The following is a 19,606-nucleotide window of genomic DNA, read 5'->3' as shown; positions in this document are numbered from 1 at the left end:
GGCTGGTCACATTTGCACAGCATTAGGGGCAGAGGTGTGAACCTAACTGGCCACTGCAAAACCCAGTGCTCCAGCTCAGCTGTGACGCTGACTGGCCGTTAGCTGAGCAGCTATTTTATGCCTGATGCTGGGCAGAGACCTACTGTGCGTTATCCCCTTCCCTCCCGCCCTTCCTTCCTTTCTTCCTTCCTTTCTTCATTCAGCAGACATCGAGGGCCTACTGTGTGCCAGTGTGTTAGGTGCTTATGAAAAATTAAATAACAAGGTTGAAAATCTAAGATATAATTCAACCCTTTCAATTTGTAATAGAGATCTGACACCCAGAGAAGTGACTTGCTCAAGGTCATCTAGCAACTATGCAGCAAGGCCTGGGCGAGAATCCGGCTGCTGACTGTGTGCGTGTGTGTGTGTGTGTGTGTGTGCGTGTGCCCACGCACGCGTCCCCTATGGAGCCACTCCTGCTGCCGCCCCGAGTGGTGCTGCGACATGGTGGGAGTGGGGAAGGGGCAGCGGGTCCCAGCGGTGGGGGTCCTCTGCTGGCCGGTGGCAGACCCCGTGTGCTGGCCAGCCTCGCACTGTCTCTGTCTAATGCTTTCTGATGGATGAGCCAAAAAGTGCTGTGTCGTGGGGTCAGGCGGCTGAGGTGATGGTTTTCTTGTGAGATTGATGGTTCTCAAAGGTCAAATTCAGAAAGCAATCCCTTGGGAAAATTGGTCCTGTGGATGAAGGTGAAATATTTGGGCTGGAGGCAGAGCCAGGAGACCGGATCGCTGCCCAGGCCTGGACGTGGCAGGAGCTGGGACGGGGAAGGAGCACAGAGAAGGGTGATTCTGTCTTCTTCTGTGGCTGCATTTCCTTGGCCAGGGCCTCAGAACTGGCAAGCAGGGCCAGGGGTGGCAGTGTGGGAGGATTGACATAGTGGCCCCTCCTTGGCCTTCGTTATCCAGGTGACATCTGCATGGAGCAGCTCAGAAAGAGACACAGGGTGGCAGGTGGCAGACGGTGACAGAACCAAAGCTAGTGCCAGACAGCCCTGGGTTCAAAGTCCGCTTCTTCCACCCGGAGACTCACGTGACTTGCCGGCACTTGACCTGTGGGAATCTCGCACTCTCACCTGTGAAATGGGAAGAGCGGGGCGTCTGGGGTTGGTTAATAAGGCGCGGCGCCTGTGAGTGCTCAGTCAATTACTTATGTTTGCCTGCTTATTTATTTTATTTACTTCATCTCCCAAGGGCCTTCTGGAAAGGGAAGAGAAGTCACAGAAGGACAGCAGCCTGAGTGGGAGGGCAGGACGTGCCTGTGTTTGGGGGACTTCGGGGGGGGAGGTTGCTCTTCTGGGAGCTGATGTCTGTCTGTCTGGAGCTGATGTCTGTCTGTCTGGGAGCCAGCCCACTGAGATGCTCCAGGCCTCTGCCCAGCTGCCAGCTTGACACCCTTCCCCCGCAAGTCGGGCTCACCAGCTGTGTGGCCTTGGGCAACTAGTTTGCCTTCTCTGGGCCTCGTTTTCTTGTCCGTAAAATGGAGATAGTAGTGACGGATTGTCATAAGGTTCTTGTGAAGAGTCGATACCTGTGTTCCTAGAAAGCTCAGCTCCCTGGCTCTGGGAGCTCTTATACGCCTTAAGCGAGTCCTTCAGAGACGATGTCTTGGTCCATCCTTCCAACAGCCGGTGAGGCAGGTGTTACCCCATCCCTACCTCACAGATTAGGAAATTGAAACCGAGGGAAGTTCAGCAACTCTCCTAAGGTCGCACGGGAAGTGGCAGAATGTGCCAGGCCAGTGGGACGAGGGGGCAGGGCTCCCATCTCACAGTCACTGGAGAGGCAAAAGGAAGGGGCAGGGACCCCAGGTGGGTGCCTGCTGTGGGCAGGGCCCTTCACTCCACTCCCAGCCTGGGTGAGTGTGGTGGGGGGCAGGTGCGTTCCTCCTGTCCTCTCACTCATTCCCTCATTCGCCTATTCCTAAATGACCCCTGTCACCGATCTTCATGACAGCCTGTGGCATAGGCAGGATTGTTGCTCCCACTTACCAGGTGAGAAAACCAAGACGCCGAGAGGTTAAGAACCTGTGCAGGGCCACACAGCTGTGGGCACCACACCTCCTGGGCTCCCGCCACACTGGCCACTGGGGAGCGTGGGCATTGAGAGCAGCCTGGATTCAAGACGTGCCTCTGCCCCTTACCAGCTGTGCGGCCTCGGCAGCTCACTTCACTGCCCCAGGCCTCTGTTTCCCTGTCAGCACAGTGGAGATAATAACAACATGTTGTTTGCAAGATGGTTGTGAAGGGCCGATGTGCTAATTCGTGTGGAGCTCTCAGAACAGGTCCTCATCCCCACCCCAGTCATCACCGTCAACACCCGCACCCCACACTCCGCACCAGCCCAGCAGCTGCTAATCTGCTCCCTCTCTCTATGGATGGACCTATTCTGAACGTTTCATATAAATGGAATCATATAGTATGTGACCATTAGTGTCTGGTTCCTTTCACTTAGCATAACGTTTTCGAGGTTCTTGCATGTTGCAGCATGTATCAGTATTTCTTTTTAGGGCTGAATAATAAATATATCATTATCTGTATGCACCATATTTTGTTTATCTGTTGGAATTGGGGCTGTTTCCACCTTTTGGCTTATGAATAATGCTGCTATGAATGTTCGTGCACAAGCTTTTGTGTAGACATATGTTTTTGTTTTTCCTGGGTAAATACCTGGGGTAGAGCTGCTAAGTCATAGGGTGACTCTGAGTTTCACCTTCTGTGGAACCGCTAGACCCCTTTGCAAAGCAGCTGCACCATTTCACACCCCCACCAGCAGCGCCCGCCCGAGGGTTCCGTTTTTCCTGGTCCTCACCAACACTTGCTGTTATCTGTCTTTTTGACTGTAGCAGTTCTGGTGGGTGTGAAGTGGTGTCTCACTGTGGTTTTGATTTGCATTTCCCTGATGGCCAGTGATGTTGAGCATTTTTTCGTGTGCTCATTGACCATTTGTAAACCCTTTTTGGAGAAAAGTCTATGCAGATTCCTTCCTCGTTTTAAAAATTGGGTTATTCGTCTCTGGATTATTGAGTTGTAAGAGTTCGTTATATATTCTAGATGTAAGTCCCTCATCAGATATATGATTTGCAAAATTATTCTCCAGTTCTGTGGGTTGACTTTTCACTTTCTTGATTGTGTCTTCTGAAGCACAAAAATATTTAGTTTTGATGAAGTTCAATTTATCTGCTTTTTTTCCTCTTGCTTTTGGTGTCTAAGAAACCATTGCTTAATCCAAAGTCATGAAGATCTACTGCCATGTTTCCTTCTAAGAGTTTTCTAGTTTTTATATCTTACATTTAGGTCTTTGGTCCATTTGGGGTTAATTTTTGTATATGGAGTGAGGTAAGAACCCAACTTCATTCTGTTGTGTGTGGATATCCCATATTAATTATTTATTTGTTTACCTAATAGTTTCTTTAAATTAATATGTTTTAAATTTGGCATCACTTAGGCAATGATATTCTTGAGATTTTGAGGTCATATGAGTTTGTCGTTTAAAAAAAAATACTGTGCATTCAAAAATAGAGAATACCCTATTAAGCCGTTTTCCAGTCCATGCACCCAGCTCCCCCAGTCGTCTCCTAGATTCCACTTCGGGAGACAACACTGATTATGATGAGTTTTTTGCTGAGGGAGAGTATAGCGGTGTCTGATCAGAGGCCGGGGTTGTGAGAAGTGACATTCGACCTAGAACCTGAAACTGCCTCTGCGTGTTAACTTTAGAAGGGGGTGGAGCTTGGCAGTGTGTTCCAGGCAGAGGGAACAGCATGTGCAAAGGCCCAGAGGAAAGATCAGAACGCAGGCTGGGCGGAGACGTGGAGAGAGAAAGACAGAGAGATATGGAGAGACATGGAGCGAGGAATACCAAGAGAGAACCAGAAGGTTAAGCCCCATACGCAAACACCATGCATACATGTGTGCACACACACACACACACGTACAGAAGCAACATCACCCTGAGCTACCTGCAAAAGTCAGGAGAACTAGGAAGTACCCATCTCTATGGGTGCTGTGTCTGTGCCGGTCACCTGCTAGCCTCTCCCCTGCATGACGCCGGCTCCTCCCAGCAGCTGTACCAGGCAGCACCGTTCTCTCCTTGGAGAGGAGGTACCACGCTCATTCTGGGGCTTAGCCAGGGAGCTGGAGACGCCAGGACATCTTATGTTCCTGCAGAAGACAGGGCTGGTGGGAGGGGCTGCCCAGGGTGGGGCCTGGACAGAGCTGGGTCGGGGAGGGACGTCTGGATTTGGGTCAGAAGAAACCAACTGCATGACCTTGGGCAGGCTTCTCCCCGACCTGTCCCACCTGGGCCTGTGCAGCTCTGACATGACTCCCTATTATCATCCTGACAAAATGCTTCTCAGATTCAGCTGGTCTTTTATGAATTTTTAATAAGCCAAGGTCAATGCTATCACCCAAAGTTGATGGCAATCTTTTCTTTATGTAGCTGATATCTAAAAATATCCCTTCCTCGGGCCAGCAGTTTGGAGTACATTCCTGGTTTCATACAGCTGGGGAGTTCCTCTCTACCTAGCTCTGTGGGATGATATCATTTTTTTTGTTTGTTTGTTTTTAAAGATGACCGGTAAGGGGATCTTAACCCTTGACTTGGTGTTGTCAGCACCACGCTCACCCAGTGAGCAAACCGGCCATCCCTATATGGGATCCGAACCCATGGCCTTGGTGTTATCACACCGCACTCTCCCGAGTGAGCCACAGGCCAGCCCCGGGATGATGTTAAATAAAAATTCAGAAGAAGAAAATTAAAACCTGAGTTTACACACATTTTGCAGAAAAAAATTTGTTGGAGTCAGACAGGTTTCTTTCTTGCAGGACTTGTCAGATCCTTTAATATGCTAAAGAGCACTGGGAGGGGGTGGCGGTGGGAGGTCAAGGATCAAGGTGATGGGGGATTTGGAGAGCGTCATATGCTTGACCAAAAAGGTTTAAGCAAGCACAGGAACTTTCTTTGCCAAGGACCGTCTGTGGGGTCTAGTGTCGCTAGAAAGAAGAGACCCCAGTGTCAACAGGTGCCTGCTATATCCTCCTCTGTACCTTTCCCAGAGCTGAGCACATAGTAGGCCCATAGCACACATCTGGCAGTGAGGATAGTGAAACTCCAGAGAAAGAGTGAACAGGCTTCTTCATGCTCTGTCGATTTCAGTTCAGTATTACAGGAAAACCTCGACAGGGTTAGGGTCCGGTCTATAGGGGAAAAACGGAGTTAAAATAACACAGACTTCAGCACCGGTGATGCCTTGGCCAGGGCCTTTGCTCTGCATCAAATTCTGTTCCAGAGCATTCAAGAGACATCCTTAGTCTCAGGAACCGAGCATCACGGAGGAGCAGACAGTGTGCGATGTAAAGCGGTGGTTTCCCAAGCAGCCCCCTGAGGCCTGAAGGGGTCGCTTCTCCTGGGAGGAAAGGCCTGAGCCCAGAAGCCAGCTGCCTTCTTCACCCTGGCCTGACTTCGCATTTTTAAATAACATTTTTAAATGACAGGCTTTATTTTTTAGAGCGGTTTTAGGCTCATTGCAAAATTGGGTGGAAGGTACAGAGTCCCAAATCTCCCCCGCCCCTGCCCCCACGCACAGCCGCGCCCACTGACAGCATCTCCCCCGGAGCGGTGCGTGTGTTACAGCCTGAGAACACCCACTGGCACATCATTACCACCCGAAGCCAGCAGTGCACATGAGGGTCACTCCTGGTGGTGCACATCCTTGGGTTTGGACAAATGTGTAATGACACGGATCCATCATTATGGTATCATCCAGAGTAGCTGCACCGCCCTGAAAATCCTCTGTGCTCTGCTAAATGAGACTTGTTATCTGCTCATAACAGAGAACACCTGCTCACTGCAGAGAATGCAGAGAACATGAAAAGTGACAGAGAAGGAAATAAACGTCACTTCCAGTCCCGTCCCCACCCTACCTAAGACAGCCGCCGTGAACACCGAGGTGCCCTTCCGGTGCTCTGGTACAGATGTGTATGTTCTAGACACAACTGGGAGCTACAATACCTGCACTTTGCTATCCTACTTTTTCTGCCACCTGTGTTCTGTCCCATGTTACCCTCTGGGACTCTGTAGTCGGATACCTCTGAGTTCCCATCCCTGCCACGTTTTGGGGGCAGCCCTGTGACTCTGGCTAAGAGGCTTAACCTCTCTGAGCCTCCACGTCCTCATGTGTAACGTGAAGGGACAATGTGCCACCTGTCGTGGCCATTACTGGACTGAATGAAATGCCCACTTGTCGCTCAGTGAGCACTCAGCAACCGTGGTCTGTTTCATTCCTGTTAGGAACATTCTCCATGGCTTGAAATAGTCTGACAACAGGATACTTAATAGGAATCTCCCACCCCCTGGAGGTCGTAGCTTCCTTCACCATTCTGCAGGATAAGTTGAGGGCAGCAAGAAGACTGCAAGAAGGAAGCCAGCAGGTGGGACAGAGGGGCTCGGGGGAGCCACCAGCTCCCCCGCTCGGGTCGTGGCCCGGGAAGGCCAGCCCCAGTGCTCAGCCTGGCTCCCCATCAGATGGAGACAGGTGAGGAGAGGAAAGGCAGGAGAGCAGGACAAGGGTCTGGTGGGGCTGATGCACCCGGAGAGGGAAGCCGTGGGAGCCAGACCTGCACCGTGAGGAGCTGCAGAAGCTCAGGGGAGACACGTTGGTCCGTGTGTCTGGGTGTGATGAGGGACAGGCAAGAGGTGTCTCCAGCCCAGTGGGAGGGGGGTGTGAAGAGAGGGGAGACGAAGAGCGAGAGAAGAAACAGGGCCGAACATTCAGGAAACAGCCTCTCAGCTGATAAGAGCCAGCAGAGGAGCATGCTCCCCCCAGCCCAGGCCACCGTCCCTGGCTCTTGTCCCCAGGCAGACCACTCTGTGTGGAGCTGCCACAGCGATATGAAATAGGAACCAGGGCAGGACGTGTCGTGCCTTCCCAGGACTTTTGGCACTGGCAGCATAAAACCCAGCCTCCGCCTCATGCTGCCTCCTCCCCTGGAGCCTCCGCTCAGACCACCTGGGTTGAGCTCCTCTCAGCCCCAGGGTCTTCCTGCACGCTCTTGCCTCTTTCTAGAAGGTTCTGCCCTTCTGGCCTAGCAACTCTCGATCCTCCACCAGGTCTTAGTTTAAAACTGTTCTTCCTGGAAACCTATTCTGCTCCCCCCGAGACCTGAGTTAGGACTCCCCAGATACCTTCTCCTTTGAATAAAACTTGGGCACTTATAACAATTAAAATTACCAATTGAAGATTTGCATGATTATTATTTTTTAAATAATAGACTGTATTTTCAGAGCAGTTTTAGGTTTACAGAAAATCGAGCATATAGGACAGCAAGTTCCCGTTTGCCCCTGTCCCCTGCACAGTTTCCCCTGTTACTGACATCTTGCATTGGTGCGGCGTGCTTGTCACAATTACGAACCATCACTGTTATTAACCACACTGTTATTAACTAAAGCCTGCAGCTTTCATTACAGTTTACTGTGTTGTACGGTTCTATGGTTTTGACATATGCATAATGTTATGTATCTTTCATTGCAGCATCATACAGGATAGTTTCACTGCCCTAAAACCCCCCTGTGCTCCATCTACTGGTCCTCCTTACCACCACCATGTCACTAATTTTTTAATTGTCTTCCTTCGAGACCCTACGCACCATCAGAACAGGGACCCCATCTACTTTGTTGACCGGTATACTCGGTATACTCACTATTCACAGCTGAGTCTGCCACATAACAGGTGCCCTATAAATATTTCTCTTTGCATATTTTAATAAAAATAGGAGTCTACTAAACATGTTGGTTCTGTGATTTGCTTTTCCCAAATATTGACGATATATCTTGGAAATCTGCCCATGAAGGATGTACAGTACTCTCTCTCTCTCTCTCTTTAACTTCTTGTTACAGGAAATCTCCAACACAACACATATGGAAAAGAAGAGAGAATCTGCTCCAATGACCCGCCGTGAACCTGTCGCTGACTTTGCTGGTCAGCTGGTGCGCCCCTCTCTGTTATTCTGAAGCAAATCCCAGTCATTAGAAAATCTCGTCTCAGGGCCGGCCCGTGGCTCACTCGGGAGAGCGTGGTGCTGATAACACCAAGGCCACGGGTTCGGATCCTATATAGGGATGGCCGGTTCGCTGACTGACTGAGCGTGGTGCTGACACCACCAAGTCAAGGGTTAAGATCCCCTTACCGGTCATCTTTAAAAAAAAAAAAAAAAAAAGGGCCGGCCCGTGGCTCACTTGGGAGAGTGCGGTGCTGATAACACCAAGGCCCCGGGTTCGGATCCCATATACGGATGGCCGGTTCGCTCACTGGCTGAGTGTGGTGCTGGCAACACCAAGTCAAGGGTTAAGATCCCCTTACCGGTCATCTTTAAAAAAAAAAAAAAAAAAAAAAAAAAGAAAGAAAGAAAATCTCATCTGTAGATATTTTTCTGTGTATCTCTAAAAGATAAGGATTTTTAAAAACAGCCCACAATGCCATCATCACATCTAATAAACATTAATTTAATATCTTCAGTTACAGTCAGTGTCCAAATAGAAATGTTTTAGAAGTTTCTCATTAAAGTACATTCCATTTGTTTGATTTTACAGGTTATTTGAACCAAGATCAGTGGAGGTCCACACCCTGCCACTGGTTGATACGCCTTTGAGGTTTCCTTTAATCTAGGTCCCTGCTCCCTGCCTGTCAGATTTTGTCCCTCGCGATTCATCTGTTGAACAAACCAGTCATTCCTTCTGGAGTTTCCTCTAGTCTGGATTTTGCTGGTGCCTCTGGTGTTGTTTAGTGTGTTTTTCTGCCCAGTGTATTTCCTGTATATTTGTAGCTGTGGGTGGACACCTCATCGGTTCAGGTCCAATCTGCTTTGGCGAGAGGGCTTCGGGGCGGCGTGTGTTGTCCTGTGGGTGGCCTCTCTCTGGTTGTCCCTCTCTCTGTGATGTTCCCGGCTGTTGCTGTCCAAGGCCTAGGGCCATTCATTCATTAGGGGCTGCTAATTCTACATGAAACGCTTCTATAAAAAGAAACTTCCTCTTATCAACTTTTATTTACCCTGAGGTTCAGTTTACATAGGACGGCCAAGATAAATGCTTGATTCTTGTCCTTTATTCACCAGTTTTCAGAATAATGAGTTGCCAGTAAATATTTGAATGAATGGAGGAATAATGTGTACGTGGATGAACTGACAGGGGTTCGGGACTTTGGGGTTCTCTGGGCGTGGGCGTGGGTCACCAGCTGCCACCTGTCAGCCCATCTCAGTCAAGAGCTAAGTTGATCAGAGGCTGTGCTACTAAGAACACAGCATCTGGGACAACCACACCTCTTCCCCCCACCCCAACTGAGATGCAGGAAATCCTTGAAACCCCCATCCAGGAGGAGAGTGTGTAGTCGGGGGGCAGCCTTCAGGCTGCAAAAGGACTCAAAACTGTGTTGATCCCTTGACTGGCGGGGAATCCAGGAGTTTTTGTCACAAAGGAGATTCAGTGCACGTTGGACTGGTGGCCAGCCCAGCACCCTCCTGGGGGCCCCCCTTTCCCCAGGAACCGGCTGGCCTGCCCACGAGCTCTCTGACATCTCTGCCCTCTGTGTCTCCCCAGGTGCAAGTGCAACCTGCACGCCAACCTGTGCTCCACGCATGAGGGCAGCCTGCAGTGCGAGTGCGAGCACAACACCACCGGCCCCGACTGTGGCAAGTGCAAGAAGAACTTCCGCACCCGCTCCTGGCGGGCCGGCTCCTACCTGCCGCTGCCCCACGGCTCCCCCAATGCCTGTACGTACAGGCCGCAAGCCAGCGGCTGTGTCCCCCTGCCCTTCAGCCCCAGGAGGTGTGGATCGCACATGCACACACAGAAACAAGCATGCACACGTACACACACAAACACGTGCGCACACAAAGACGTGCATGCACGCACACCTTTCTACACTGCTCTCTAGTGCCAAGCCTTGTGACAAGGCCCTCCAGCACACCTGCATCCTGCCTTTCCCCTTCTTGACCCCAAAGGCTCGGCAGGAGGCCCCATGGGAGGGCAGGAAGTGACGAGCACTTGCAAGGGTGTTCCCAGCGCACTGCACAAATCCCTCCTCAGTGCCATCATCCCCCGCTCATGAACACCTGGCATAGCCCATGGTGTCTCCATGACTCATGAGTCCCAGGGAGTCCCCAGGCTGTGTGTGGAGAAGGGCCTCGGTGGGCCCTGGGGTGAGCTCTCCCCTGGCCCACCCTCTTTTGACCTCAGTGACCTATGGCATTTGTCAGTGCCATGCTCGTGCCTAGGGCTGCCGGGCACTGTCCCCACACCATCTCACTCAGCCCGCACAACAAGCCTGCGGGGCGTGGTGTTACTACCACCCCACTCTCCCGATGAGCACACCGAGGCCCCGCGAGCCTCAGGGCCCTCCCAGGTTTAACAGCGACTCACGCACAGCACTGGGACTCAAAGCCAGTCCCTGGGACCGATGCCAAGGCCAGCCGAGACTGTCCAGCCCATCTGGGCACCCTCCCTCAGCAGGTGAAAGATTCATGTGACTTTAGGCTGATCAAAGCTGAAAGCTGTGTGTCGAGGAGGCTGTGACAGGCATGTCGTGCGTGCCACGGAGCTGGCGGAGCAACAGGCCTTTGAAGGGATGACTTGCCAGACACAGAACAGCACTCGCGGGTCTTCAGAGGTGCCGAGAGCGCTGTGGGCGCTGACAGCCGCCCCGCTCCCTCCTCCCAGCTTCCTGTCCCCACCACTTTGTGGCCCAAACCCTCCCTTGCTTGAACCCTTTCTTTAGTAGCTGTCACTCCCTCTCTGACATGAAGTCTCCCCTCCCCTTCATCTGTCCTGCAGGCCTCTGTCCCCTCCATCTCCCTCCCCCCTCCGCCACCTCCTCTGTTCTCTCCATCACTTCTGGCTCTTTTCTTCCACTTGCCCCTTGCTTCTGGGAGGATTCTGCAAGGTCTCTTCTCTGTCCATGTCCTGGGCACCCACTTTTACCTGCAGGTTGCACATGGGGAGTCCAACTGTCCCCACGTCCATGCCAAGCTGGAGCCGCCCCGTCTAACCAGCATGGACAGGCGGGGCCAGGCCTCTCCTCCCCGCTCCCTGCAGGGGCCGGCGGCTGGAGCTGCCGCACCCCTTCCCCAGGAGCCTCTAGGAATTGTGTGCGAGACACCCACGCCCCAGGAAGAAGGGGTTTCCCCTGGAATACTCCGGGGCAGGGGTGAGGCTGGGGTGCCCCATGTCCTCAGCCTAAAGCTTTCTCACCCGGGTCTCCACATTCTCTGGGGCCACCAGGAGAAATCAGCCCAAGGTGATGCAGATAGAAACAGGCCCCCGGTTAATTCTGCCCTCACCTTGCCCTCGCCCCATGACCCCTTCTCAGTGAGTGGCGTCAGCACCCAGGGGTGCAGGCCTGGGACCACCCAGCTGCCTCTGTCCCCACCACCCCCTGCTCTGTCTCCCCATGGCTCCTCCGTCCTCCCGCCTGCTCTCTGGGCCCGTCCCCGCCTCCCCTGGGCACACACCTGCTTCAAAACCTTCTGTGCCCTCAGAATAAAATCCTAACTCTCTAGATCCTGCCCCCTCCACGTACAAGTCCCCTGCGGGGTCACCCACCCACCAAATCACTTCCCACCTCCAAACCCAAACTCCCACCACATCCATGTTCCTGAACATCCTCGTCACATCTCTGTCCCTCTCTACCCAACCCCTCACCCTCCAGGACCCTGCTTGAGGTCACCTTGCCTCCCCGCGCCCTGCCCCCAGCATTCTGCCTGTCCCTTCCTTGGTAACTACCCCTGTCCTTGCCTGTGGCCACAGGGTCCCACATGGTGCCTGCCTGGACATGTGGGTGAAGGAGGAGTGAGTGTCGGGTGGCTCGTCCCTGGGGCCTCCCTGGACTGGCCACAGCTTTGGCTCAGCCGGGAGAGGTCTGTGTGCACATGTCCCACTGCTGACACCACAGCGTCCTTTCTCAGGAACACCGTGGGGGGAGCCGAGGCACCAGCTCTCTCCCTGGGATTGCGAGGCCCCTGGTCAAACCAGGATCATAGGGCCCCCTCGTCCCCTGAGGCACAGACACAGAGACAGAAAGACCCGATTCCAGCCACGCCTCTGCCACTCACACCCTCATTGCTCCTCAGCCCTGGCTCCTCATCTGTGGAATCAGGGCCGTAAGCAAACACCCTCCGGGTTTGTTGTGAGGATGAAATTGCTCATGAGGGGCTTGTTGACGGGGACCTGCATGTAGGAAACTCCCGGCATGTGGCAGCCACTGTCGTTCTTTGATGAGCTGTCCAGACTTTCCCACATTTCCCAGGTGGGAATCCACCGTGCACGATTTCCTTGTCCCATGCAGGAGGGCCTGAAAGTCCAGAATTAAATAAGAGGGGGCGTGTGCAGCTCCCAGTGGAGTTTGGCACTCTTCGGCGTGTTCCCGAGGGTAAGTCACAGCTCTGTGACTCCATTTCTCCATCTGCAAAACGGGCTAATAGCGGTTCCTCCCTCTCAGGGCGCGGTGACAATGAGACGGGATGATTCATCACGACCTCTGAGTTTCTCTCCCTTCGGCAGAGGGAGGGGCGCCTCCCTGTGCTCCCCCTCTCCGCGCCCTCCGCAGGGAGGACTCAGCCAGGCCCCTTCCTCCCGGACAGCCAGCTCTGTGACCCTCTTGTCTCCCCACAGGTGCAGCAGCAGGCTCCGCCTTTGGCAGTAAGTACGCACCTGGGTCACTGCCGGCTGGGGCCCCATTGCACGAGTCTCTCTGCACGTCCTGGAAGGAGCACGAGGGAGGAAGGGGCTTGGATGTCCCTCTGGGCCTTGGGCCTCTCTGCTCCCTCCTCTAATCACGCCCCTGCTTCTCCACCTCTCGCCCGCCTTCGCCTTCGTGGTGTGTTGTTTGGCTGTGGCCTGCGGCCCGGCGGCTCTGGGCAGCGCTCAGCTCGGGTTCTCCCCAGGAGCTTCGTTCGTGCTGCTTTGGAAAGCTGGACGGGACTTTCTGCAGGTCCCCTTGACCCCCGGGTGGACTCCCTGACCCCCTCCCCCAACAGGACCTCTTCTTATTCTCAGATTTGGGAAAAGACTCTCTCCTGCCAGGCAAGAGTGAGGTGAACACCTTCCTTACCAGTGGCAGGATCCCCCCACTAGCCTGACCGTGGAGAGCAGCCTCCCTCCAGGTGGCCTCTGAATGACACTGGTCATCCAGCTTGACTCAGGTCCCAGGGCATGTCAGGTCAGAGAGGGGCACCTGCAGGAGGGTGGGGGAGTCCTGAGAACTCACAAGGAGGCTGAGGGCGAGCAAGGGAGCCCACCAGCTGCAGGAAGTCACCGTCAAGACTGTCCACTGAGTACTCTGTGCACTGGCGCCGCACAGAGTGGGGCACTCGTGGCATCTCACTTAGCCTTTGCAGCCCCCTTCAGGAGGGGAGGTGGAACTTGTCATCTGCTCTGAGAGTCAGCAGGAAAAGACTTGCTGGTGTCAAACAGCCAGCAGGTGGGCTCGGGGTGGGGCTTACCCCATCGGACAGTTCCCCCCAGACCCGGCTCCCTGTGCATGGGCAGAGAGGGTGCCAGAAGGAAGCTGGACCCTGGAAGGGGTGCTGAACTGTGCAGCCGTTCTAAGTTGCTCCTCTGCGGTGCCCCAAACCCTGTCAACACCACCACCCTTTCTTGCTTGTCCCCTCTCTCACCAGGCAACAGCAGGTCCCAGAAAGACCCTGCTCCCAAAGCCCCTGTGGACACCGTGGCCACGAGGGGGGGGCCCACCACTCCTGCCCCCTCCACGTCCACTGTCCAGACCCCCACGGCCCTCAGCACCCCACAGCCCACAGGTGGGTGCCAGGGCACAGCCAGTGACCCCTGCTGTCCCACCCTCCCCTGCTTCTAGCCTGAGTTCCTGCCTCTAGTGGCAGTGGGGGTTGGGGGAGCTTGGCTCTTAGGAGTAGAGAACTCCAGAACCCTTGAGCTGCAAGAGCCTGGAGCCAAAGGGGCCTCCAGGCCATCTGGACCAACCTGTCACCAAGCCCCAGCCAGGGATTCAAGGCTCCCGAGGCTTTACTTGGAAAGGGCCCCAAGGCCAATGTGGCCAAATGGATAGGGGACGTGGGAGGAGGGGTGCCCGGGGCAGTGAGGCCACCCCCACTTTGAGTGAGAGACAGGCTTTGTCTCCTGCTGGTGCTCCTGCCTCCATGGCCCATGGTGCCGGCTCAGGCCCCACCCCCACCTGGCCACCCTGGGCTTCTCTGTCCCCAGTCCCTCAGCAGCCAATCCCATGGGTGTGGACACAGCAGGGTTAGCCAACAAGACAGACTTCTCCAATGAGCAAGACAGAAGGAGCCTCTGGAGCTGGGGTTTTACAATATGGGCATTTGGGGGCTGGGTGTGGGGAACAGGGCCAGGCAAGGTGCAGACTTCCCCACGTCAACCAGAGCAGCCCACCCGCAGGGGTCTGCAGCCATAGACGGGTTTGGAAACCTGCCCAATCCTGCTTCCCCTCTGGATGCAGGACTTGTGTGTATTCCAGGCTTGGGGCTCTGGGCTGGGCTCTGGCCTCACCTGGGCTGTGCCCACTGCAGGGGCCAGGAGTCTGAAAGGGCCCCTCCTTCCCAGAGGTTACCAGGAAGATGGTGGCCAAGGTGTTACTCTCCTGGCCCAGCCAGGGAGGGGTGCCCCAAGTGTGTGCCTCCATCCTGCAGGGAGGACCTGGCAGAGGCTTCTTACTCTTTGGGCCATGCCCTGACCCTTCCTCTCTCTGACCCCTCCATCGGCTGGGGGAGGGATCCACCTCGGCCTGTGGGGTGGGGTGAACGCCTTGAGGCGGTTCTCCCCTTCCTGAGCCACCTTGCTCAGCTCCCCAGGGGTGGCACCCACAGCTCTTCTCCTTTCTGCATCCTTCCTTCTCCACGGGCAGCATCTGCAGGAGGCCGGGGTCAGCCAGGAGACCGGGGGGTTTCAGGGGAACCTCTTGGCCTAGGACTCTCCCTGGGGTGGAGGACAGGGGTGTCACTCTGAGAATCGTGGGCTTGGGACAGAAGTTGGCCCAGCTGCAGGAGACTTGCGCTTTTTGGCTGAGCCTGTGGTGGGCAGACGGGAGCAAAAATAGTCATGGCAGGCGCTGTGTCTCCTCCTGAATGGTGGCCTGTCTGGGTGGATGACTGGATGCTCGTGCGTGCGCGCGCGCGCACACACACACACACACACACACACACACACTCACTCACACACTCACACTCACACAAACACACAATCGAGGAGCCTTGAGTCCATTTTCAGAGCTGCTTCTCATCTGGCGCAGGGGCGGCCACAGGGCAGACTGTGTGAGGTCAGGAGTTAAGGAGGAAAAGCCAGAGGCCAGTGTGGCGAGTCTAGAGGGCTCTGTGTGAGCGGGAGGCGCGCCCTCCCCTGGGCTGCAGTAGCTGACGTTTAGTGAGCACGGGGTCAGCTCCGCATCCTGTGCCCTGCGTCGGGCAGTGGCGGGTGCTAAGGGCAGCAGGTGACTCCAGGGTGACAGCCCGTGGCCCGAGCAGCTCACATCTGGGTGTCCTTGCCTCCGTAGTAGATTTGGACCCAGTTCTCTGGGCCAGTGTAGCAACGGCAGCCTTCACCTGGTGCCCACAGGACACCCGGAGCCCCGTTCCCAGAGACAGTCGTTCCAGCCAGTGCACAGAGGGCTTCTCCTGGGTTAAGAGCTGCGCTGCTTTTATCCTGTTTCCTGCTCTCTGCTCCACAGGATGGAGGCTGTTATTTTCTAGTCCCACAGGTGAGGGGACTGAGGCTTAGGAAGAAGCAGCTGGAGTTTATGGTATGTGAATTAGATCTCAGTAAAGCTGTTTAAAAAGAAGAAAACAGAAAGCAGCAGCTGCCCAAGGTCGCAGGATAGTGGAGATGCATTGGCAGGACGTGAACTCGGAGCACCCCTCAGCCACCCAGTGTTCCTGCTGGAGGTGTCAGGGCTGTGAAGCGGTGCCACCTTTAAAGCCTGGCTTGCATGGCTCCCCAGTTCCAAAGGAACAGACAGGGCCTCCATCTGGCCTTGGCACATGACACAGGCTGATGTCAGAACGTTCTCCCTACACCTGAGTGTGGCCCTGGAGGGCCCAGGGGGGTCGTTTTCTCCCATAGACCCCAGCCCTGGAAAGGTCCTGCGTCTCTCCAGGTGCCTCTCAACGGGTGATTCAGGCTCTTTGGCCAGAGTCCTGCTGGGCCCCTGAGCCCCGGGCTCAGGTGTTTCTCCCTCCTGCCAATGCCAAGCTGTCCAGAGGGCAGCGGCTGCTGAGACCACTAATCCTGTCCCCAGCTCAGCCCACGGAGGCGGGTGAGAGGCGGGCTCCAAGGCAAAATGCCTCAGGGCTGGTTTTACGGGCTCTGATTAAGCCCTTGCCAATTTGGGTCCGGTGGCCTCGTCTCCTCATTGAACACCATATTAATGTCAATTTGATGTCCAGGCTCCCAGCTCCCAGCTGAAAAGTCTCCCGTACTTTTTAGCTGGTGGATTTTCTTTTTCTTTCCCCACCAACCACCACTGTGCTCAATCCCTTTAAGAAGCAGAAATCATCAGCCCCCTGCCCTGTTCCTTTGGGTTTGTCCTTCGAAATTCGGCAGAGTGGTCGGTTCCTGGCCTTTGCCTGCCCCACCTGCCTTCCTCGCCCCATGTCCAGTTAGTCCTGGAGGTGAGCACTGTGGCATTTGGGGGTGGATGCATGATGGGGTCCCTGATGAATATGGGCCCAAACCAGGGGCCAGGGAGGCTGGGCAGATGCTGGAGGACGCTGTGGTCCCTGGACTGGGGCTGGGCAGGAGGCCTTCGAGGACACGTCTGATATATGGGCCAGAGCACAAGTCCGGCTTTGCAGCCATTAGCCGGAGACCTCAGCACAGAGAGGTCTGGGCCCAGATAAGGAACTTGGTCTAACGGTACCTTTCAGTTGGAACAGGGACTACACAGAGAGCATAGAAGAGTCTCAGTCAGGTGTCCCTCTGTAGAAAGAGCTGCCCAAATTATGCACATTCTTGGGCATGGGGGCCCTCCCCTCTGGCTTCAAGTCTGCGTGTGCCCTCCACAGGCTGCGGTAGTGTAGACGCTGCCTCCGTAGTAGATTTGGACCCAGTTCTCTGGGCCAGTGTAGACAGCCTTTCCTTATAGTGCTGCTGCTTATAAGGGCCTGTGGGGCGTGGGGTGTGAGGCCTCAGTGCCTCCCCAGGCTGCCCCTGCCCCACCCTGTGCATAACGTGGTTTCTTCTCTTCTCCCCCCAAGAGTGGACCAGGCCATCTACGGCTGCCCCCCTCTTGGAGAGCCCCCTCTGGCCCCAGGTGTCCTCCGGTGCGGAAGGTATGGGGGCAGGGCCTGGGACACGCGTTAGGCCCTCGTGCCCTTCCCGCTGTAGTGGAGCTTCAGGTGTACGTGGTGGGGACCCGAGCTGGGCGGGGGACCATGGGATCTGAGGGGAGGGGCGTAGAATGACAGCCTCACGGGGCTCGGGGGCAGAGAAATGAGGGGAGGGTCCTTAGGGCTCTACTTGCCCCCACCCCTAATTCTCACCTGTTTGGAGAGGCCCAGTGTGGCATCACCAAACCCAAGCCCTTTCACCTACCTCCAGGGGCTTCGGAATCGAAGCCGGCCATCCTTGTTCCCAGGACACCAGGCAGCTGATGGAGCCCAGAGAGAGTCAGAGAGGCTTCCTGCAGGAGCTGGGGCAGTGGGACCTAGAAGGAGGGTCACAGTAGTGGAAGGGAGGAGGTAGCACATTCCAGGCAGCAGGACAGCTGGGGCACAGGCTTGGCGGTGGGACTGCAGTGAGCCTGACAAAGTGGAAAATGTGTCAGTTGAACAAGGGCAGGGAGGGATGGAGAAAGCCCCCTGCAGGGGAGACAGGTGGGGGTGTGTCTATAGCCACATATGGCGCACACAGGAAACACGCAGGGCCTGCCTGACTCTCCAGGAAGGGAGGTTGTTCCTGCCCTCAGCTCACCTGTTCCCTGGATACCAGGCCCTAATGTCCCTGTTTAGACAGCAGCCCTGCACCAACCACCTGGCCCAGAGCCTCAAGGTCCCCCCAGCCCCAGCTCTGAGCAGCAAGCAGGGCTTTGAGCGCCCTCTGCTGGCAAGTGGTTCCGGAGCTGGGACCACAGTGAATGAGGGTCTGAGGTTCCCAGCAACCTCGCTGGTGATGAGGGCGGGTAGAGCAGGCTGAGGCCATCCTGCCCTGGACTGACTGGGACACCAAGGCTCCCAGAGGGAAGCCAAGGCAATGACACTCCCAGGCCAGTGGCTGCTCACGCACAAGTCCGGGGCTGGGTATGCCTGTGGGGTTCCGGGCACTGAGAGGCAGGCACTGTCCGTGTTTGTGGCTTAACAACACTTGTGAGAGGGAATCCGGGGATGGTAATGTGTCACTCTGGCAAGAGTGGGAGATGGCTTCAGAAAGGAGGGGAGAGACCAAAGTCTTAAATGCCAAGTTGAGGCTCTGGACTTGATGCTCCAGGGAGTTGGGGGTGGGGGTGGGGGAGGTGGGAGCAGAAGGGCTGACCGAGCCATGTTTCCAGTCAACCAAAAAGTTACTCAGCGTCAGCGAAGGTCTCAGCATGGTGTGGGGGGTATTGGGGGATATAGGAGTCATTTGGGCGGATGAATCCAGCCAGATGTGTAGATGGTGTTGGAGAGGAAACCAAAGGCAAGGCTGATTCCAGCTGTGCATGGATGTGCCCTGTCACTTTTAGCCTGGTGTTGCAAGTCCCTGGGCTCTGAGGGGCCTGGTTCTCCTACTGGGGGCTGTGTGCTCTGAGGCCACTCAGGCCTCTCCCTGCCTCAAATCTGAGCACGTGACAGGGCTGCCCCAGAGCTGGCCCAAGGTGCCTTGGAAGCCTTTCTTGGGCTTTTCCCTGGGCCTGGACAGCCCGCCCTGGGCAGCTGGACCATGGCAGATGGAAGAGCTTATTTCTCATCTCTCCAAGCTGCGGGCACCGCTGCCGCTGCCCCTGCCCCTCCCAAGGGCTCCAAACTTTTCCAGCTCAAGCCCAAATCTCCTCAAGTGATGCCTATTGAAGAATTCCAAGGTAAGAGGAAAGCCCTGGGGCCAGATCAACTCTCCCCAGCATCTCTTCCCCCACGCCCGCTGGCAACAAAGGATGCACAATGGAGGCCCAATGCCTGGCTCAGAAAACCCTCCCTGAGTAGCTGGGTCAAGGTTAAACTGAGTCTCCCTTCCCCACAGTCCTCTCTCCCCAAGGGAGCTGGGAGCAGGTATGAGTCAGAAGCCAAGTTGGGCACAGTGGGCAGACACTCAGCAGGCAGAGCAGTTGCCAGAAATAGCCTGTCCTGGATCCCCTGGGAGGTGTGGCCCAGGGGCTCCTCTTGGTTGAAGCAAAATCTGGGACAACCAGGTCACCGATGCTGCTTTTTGGAACGCTTGGAAGATGCCTCATCTCCTCATTGTCTCCCGGGGGGAACTAGGTGAAGGGGGCATACCCAGGACGCCCATTGGTGCGAATGCCACCTCCTCTCCTGGGCACATCTCACAGACTGTTTCTCCAGGGTCTTTCATGCCCTTGACCACTGAGGTCTGGTCAGTCCATCCCTCTTCCATCACAAAAG

General features: G+C 55.4%; 1 protein-coding gene across 3 annotated transcripts in view; it reads left to right on the top strand.

Moving 5' to 3' along the window:
- The window catches only part of NTNG2 (netrin G2), a 61,342-nt gene that overhangs the window by 38,245 nt on the left and 3,491 nt on the right, over positions 1-19,606 (top strand). The window contains exons 3-6 of one of the 3 annotated variants that reach the window (XM_063082409.1): positions 9,633-9,805; positions 12,702-12,728; positions 17,270-17,344; positions 18,967-19,068. In XM_063082409.1, the coding sequence (XP_062938479.1) occupies positions 9,633-9,805; positions 12,702-12,728; positions 17,270-17,344; positions 18,967-19,068 (377 nt within the window). The remainder of the gene's footprint in view (positions 1-9,632; positions 9,806-12,701; positions 12,729-17,269; positions 17,345-18,966; positions 19,069-19,606) is intronic. The other 2 variants (XM_063082410.1, XM_063082411.1) reach the window with 2 other exon arrangements.

This window comes from Cynocephalus volans, chromosome 17 (assembly GCF_027409185.1).
Source record: "Cynocephalus volans isolate mCynVol1 chromosome 17, mCynVol1.pri, whole genome shotgun sequence".
NCBI classification, from domain to species: domain Eukaryota; kingdom Metazoa; phylum Chordata; class Mammalia; order Dermoptera; family Cynocephalidae; genus Cynocephalus; species Cynocephalus volans.
This window is presented reverse-complemented; position numbering and strand designations above follow the sequence as displayed.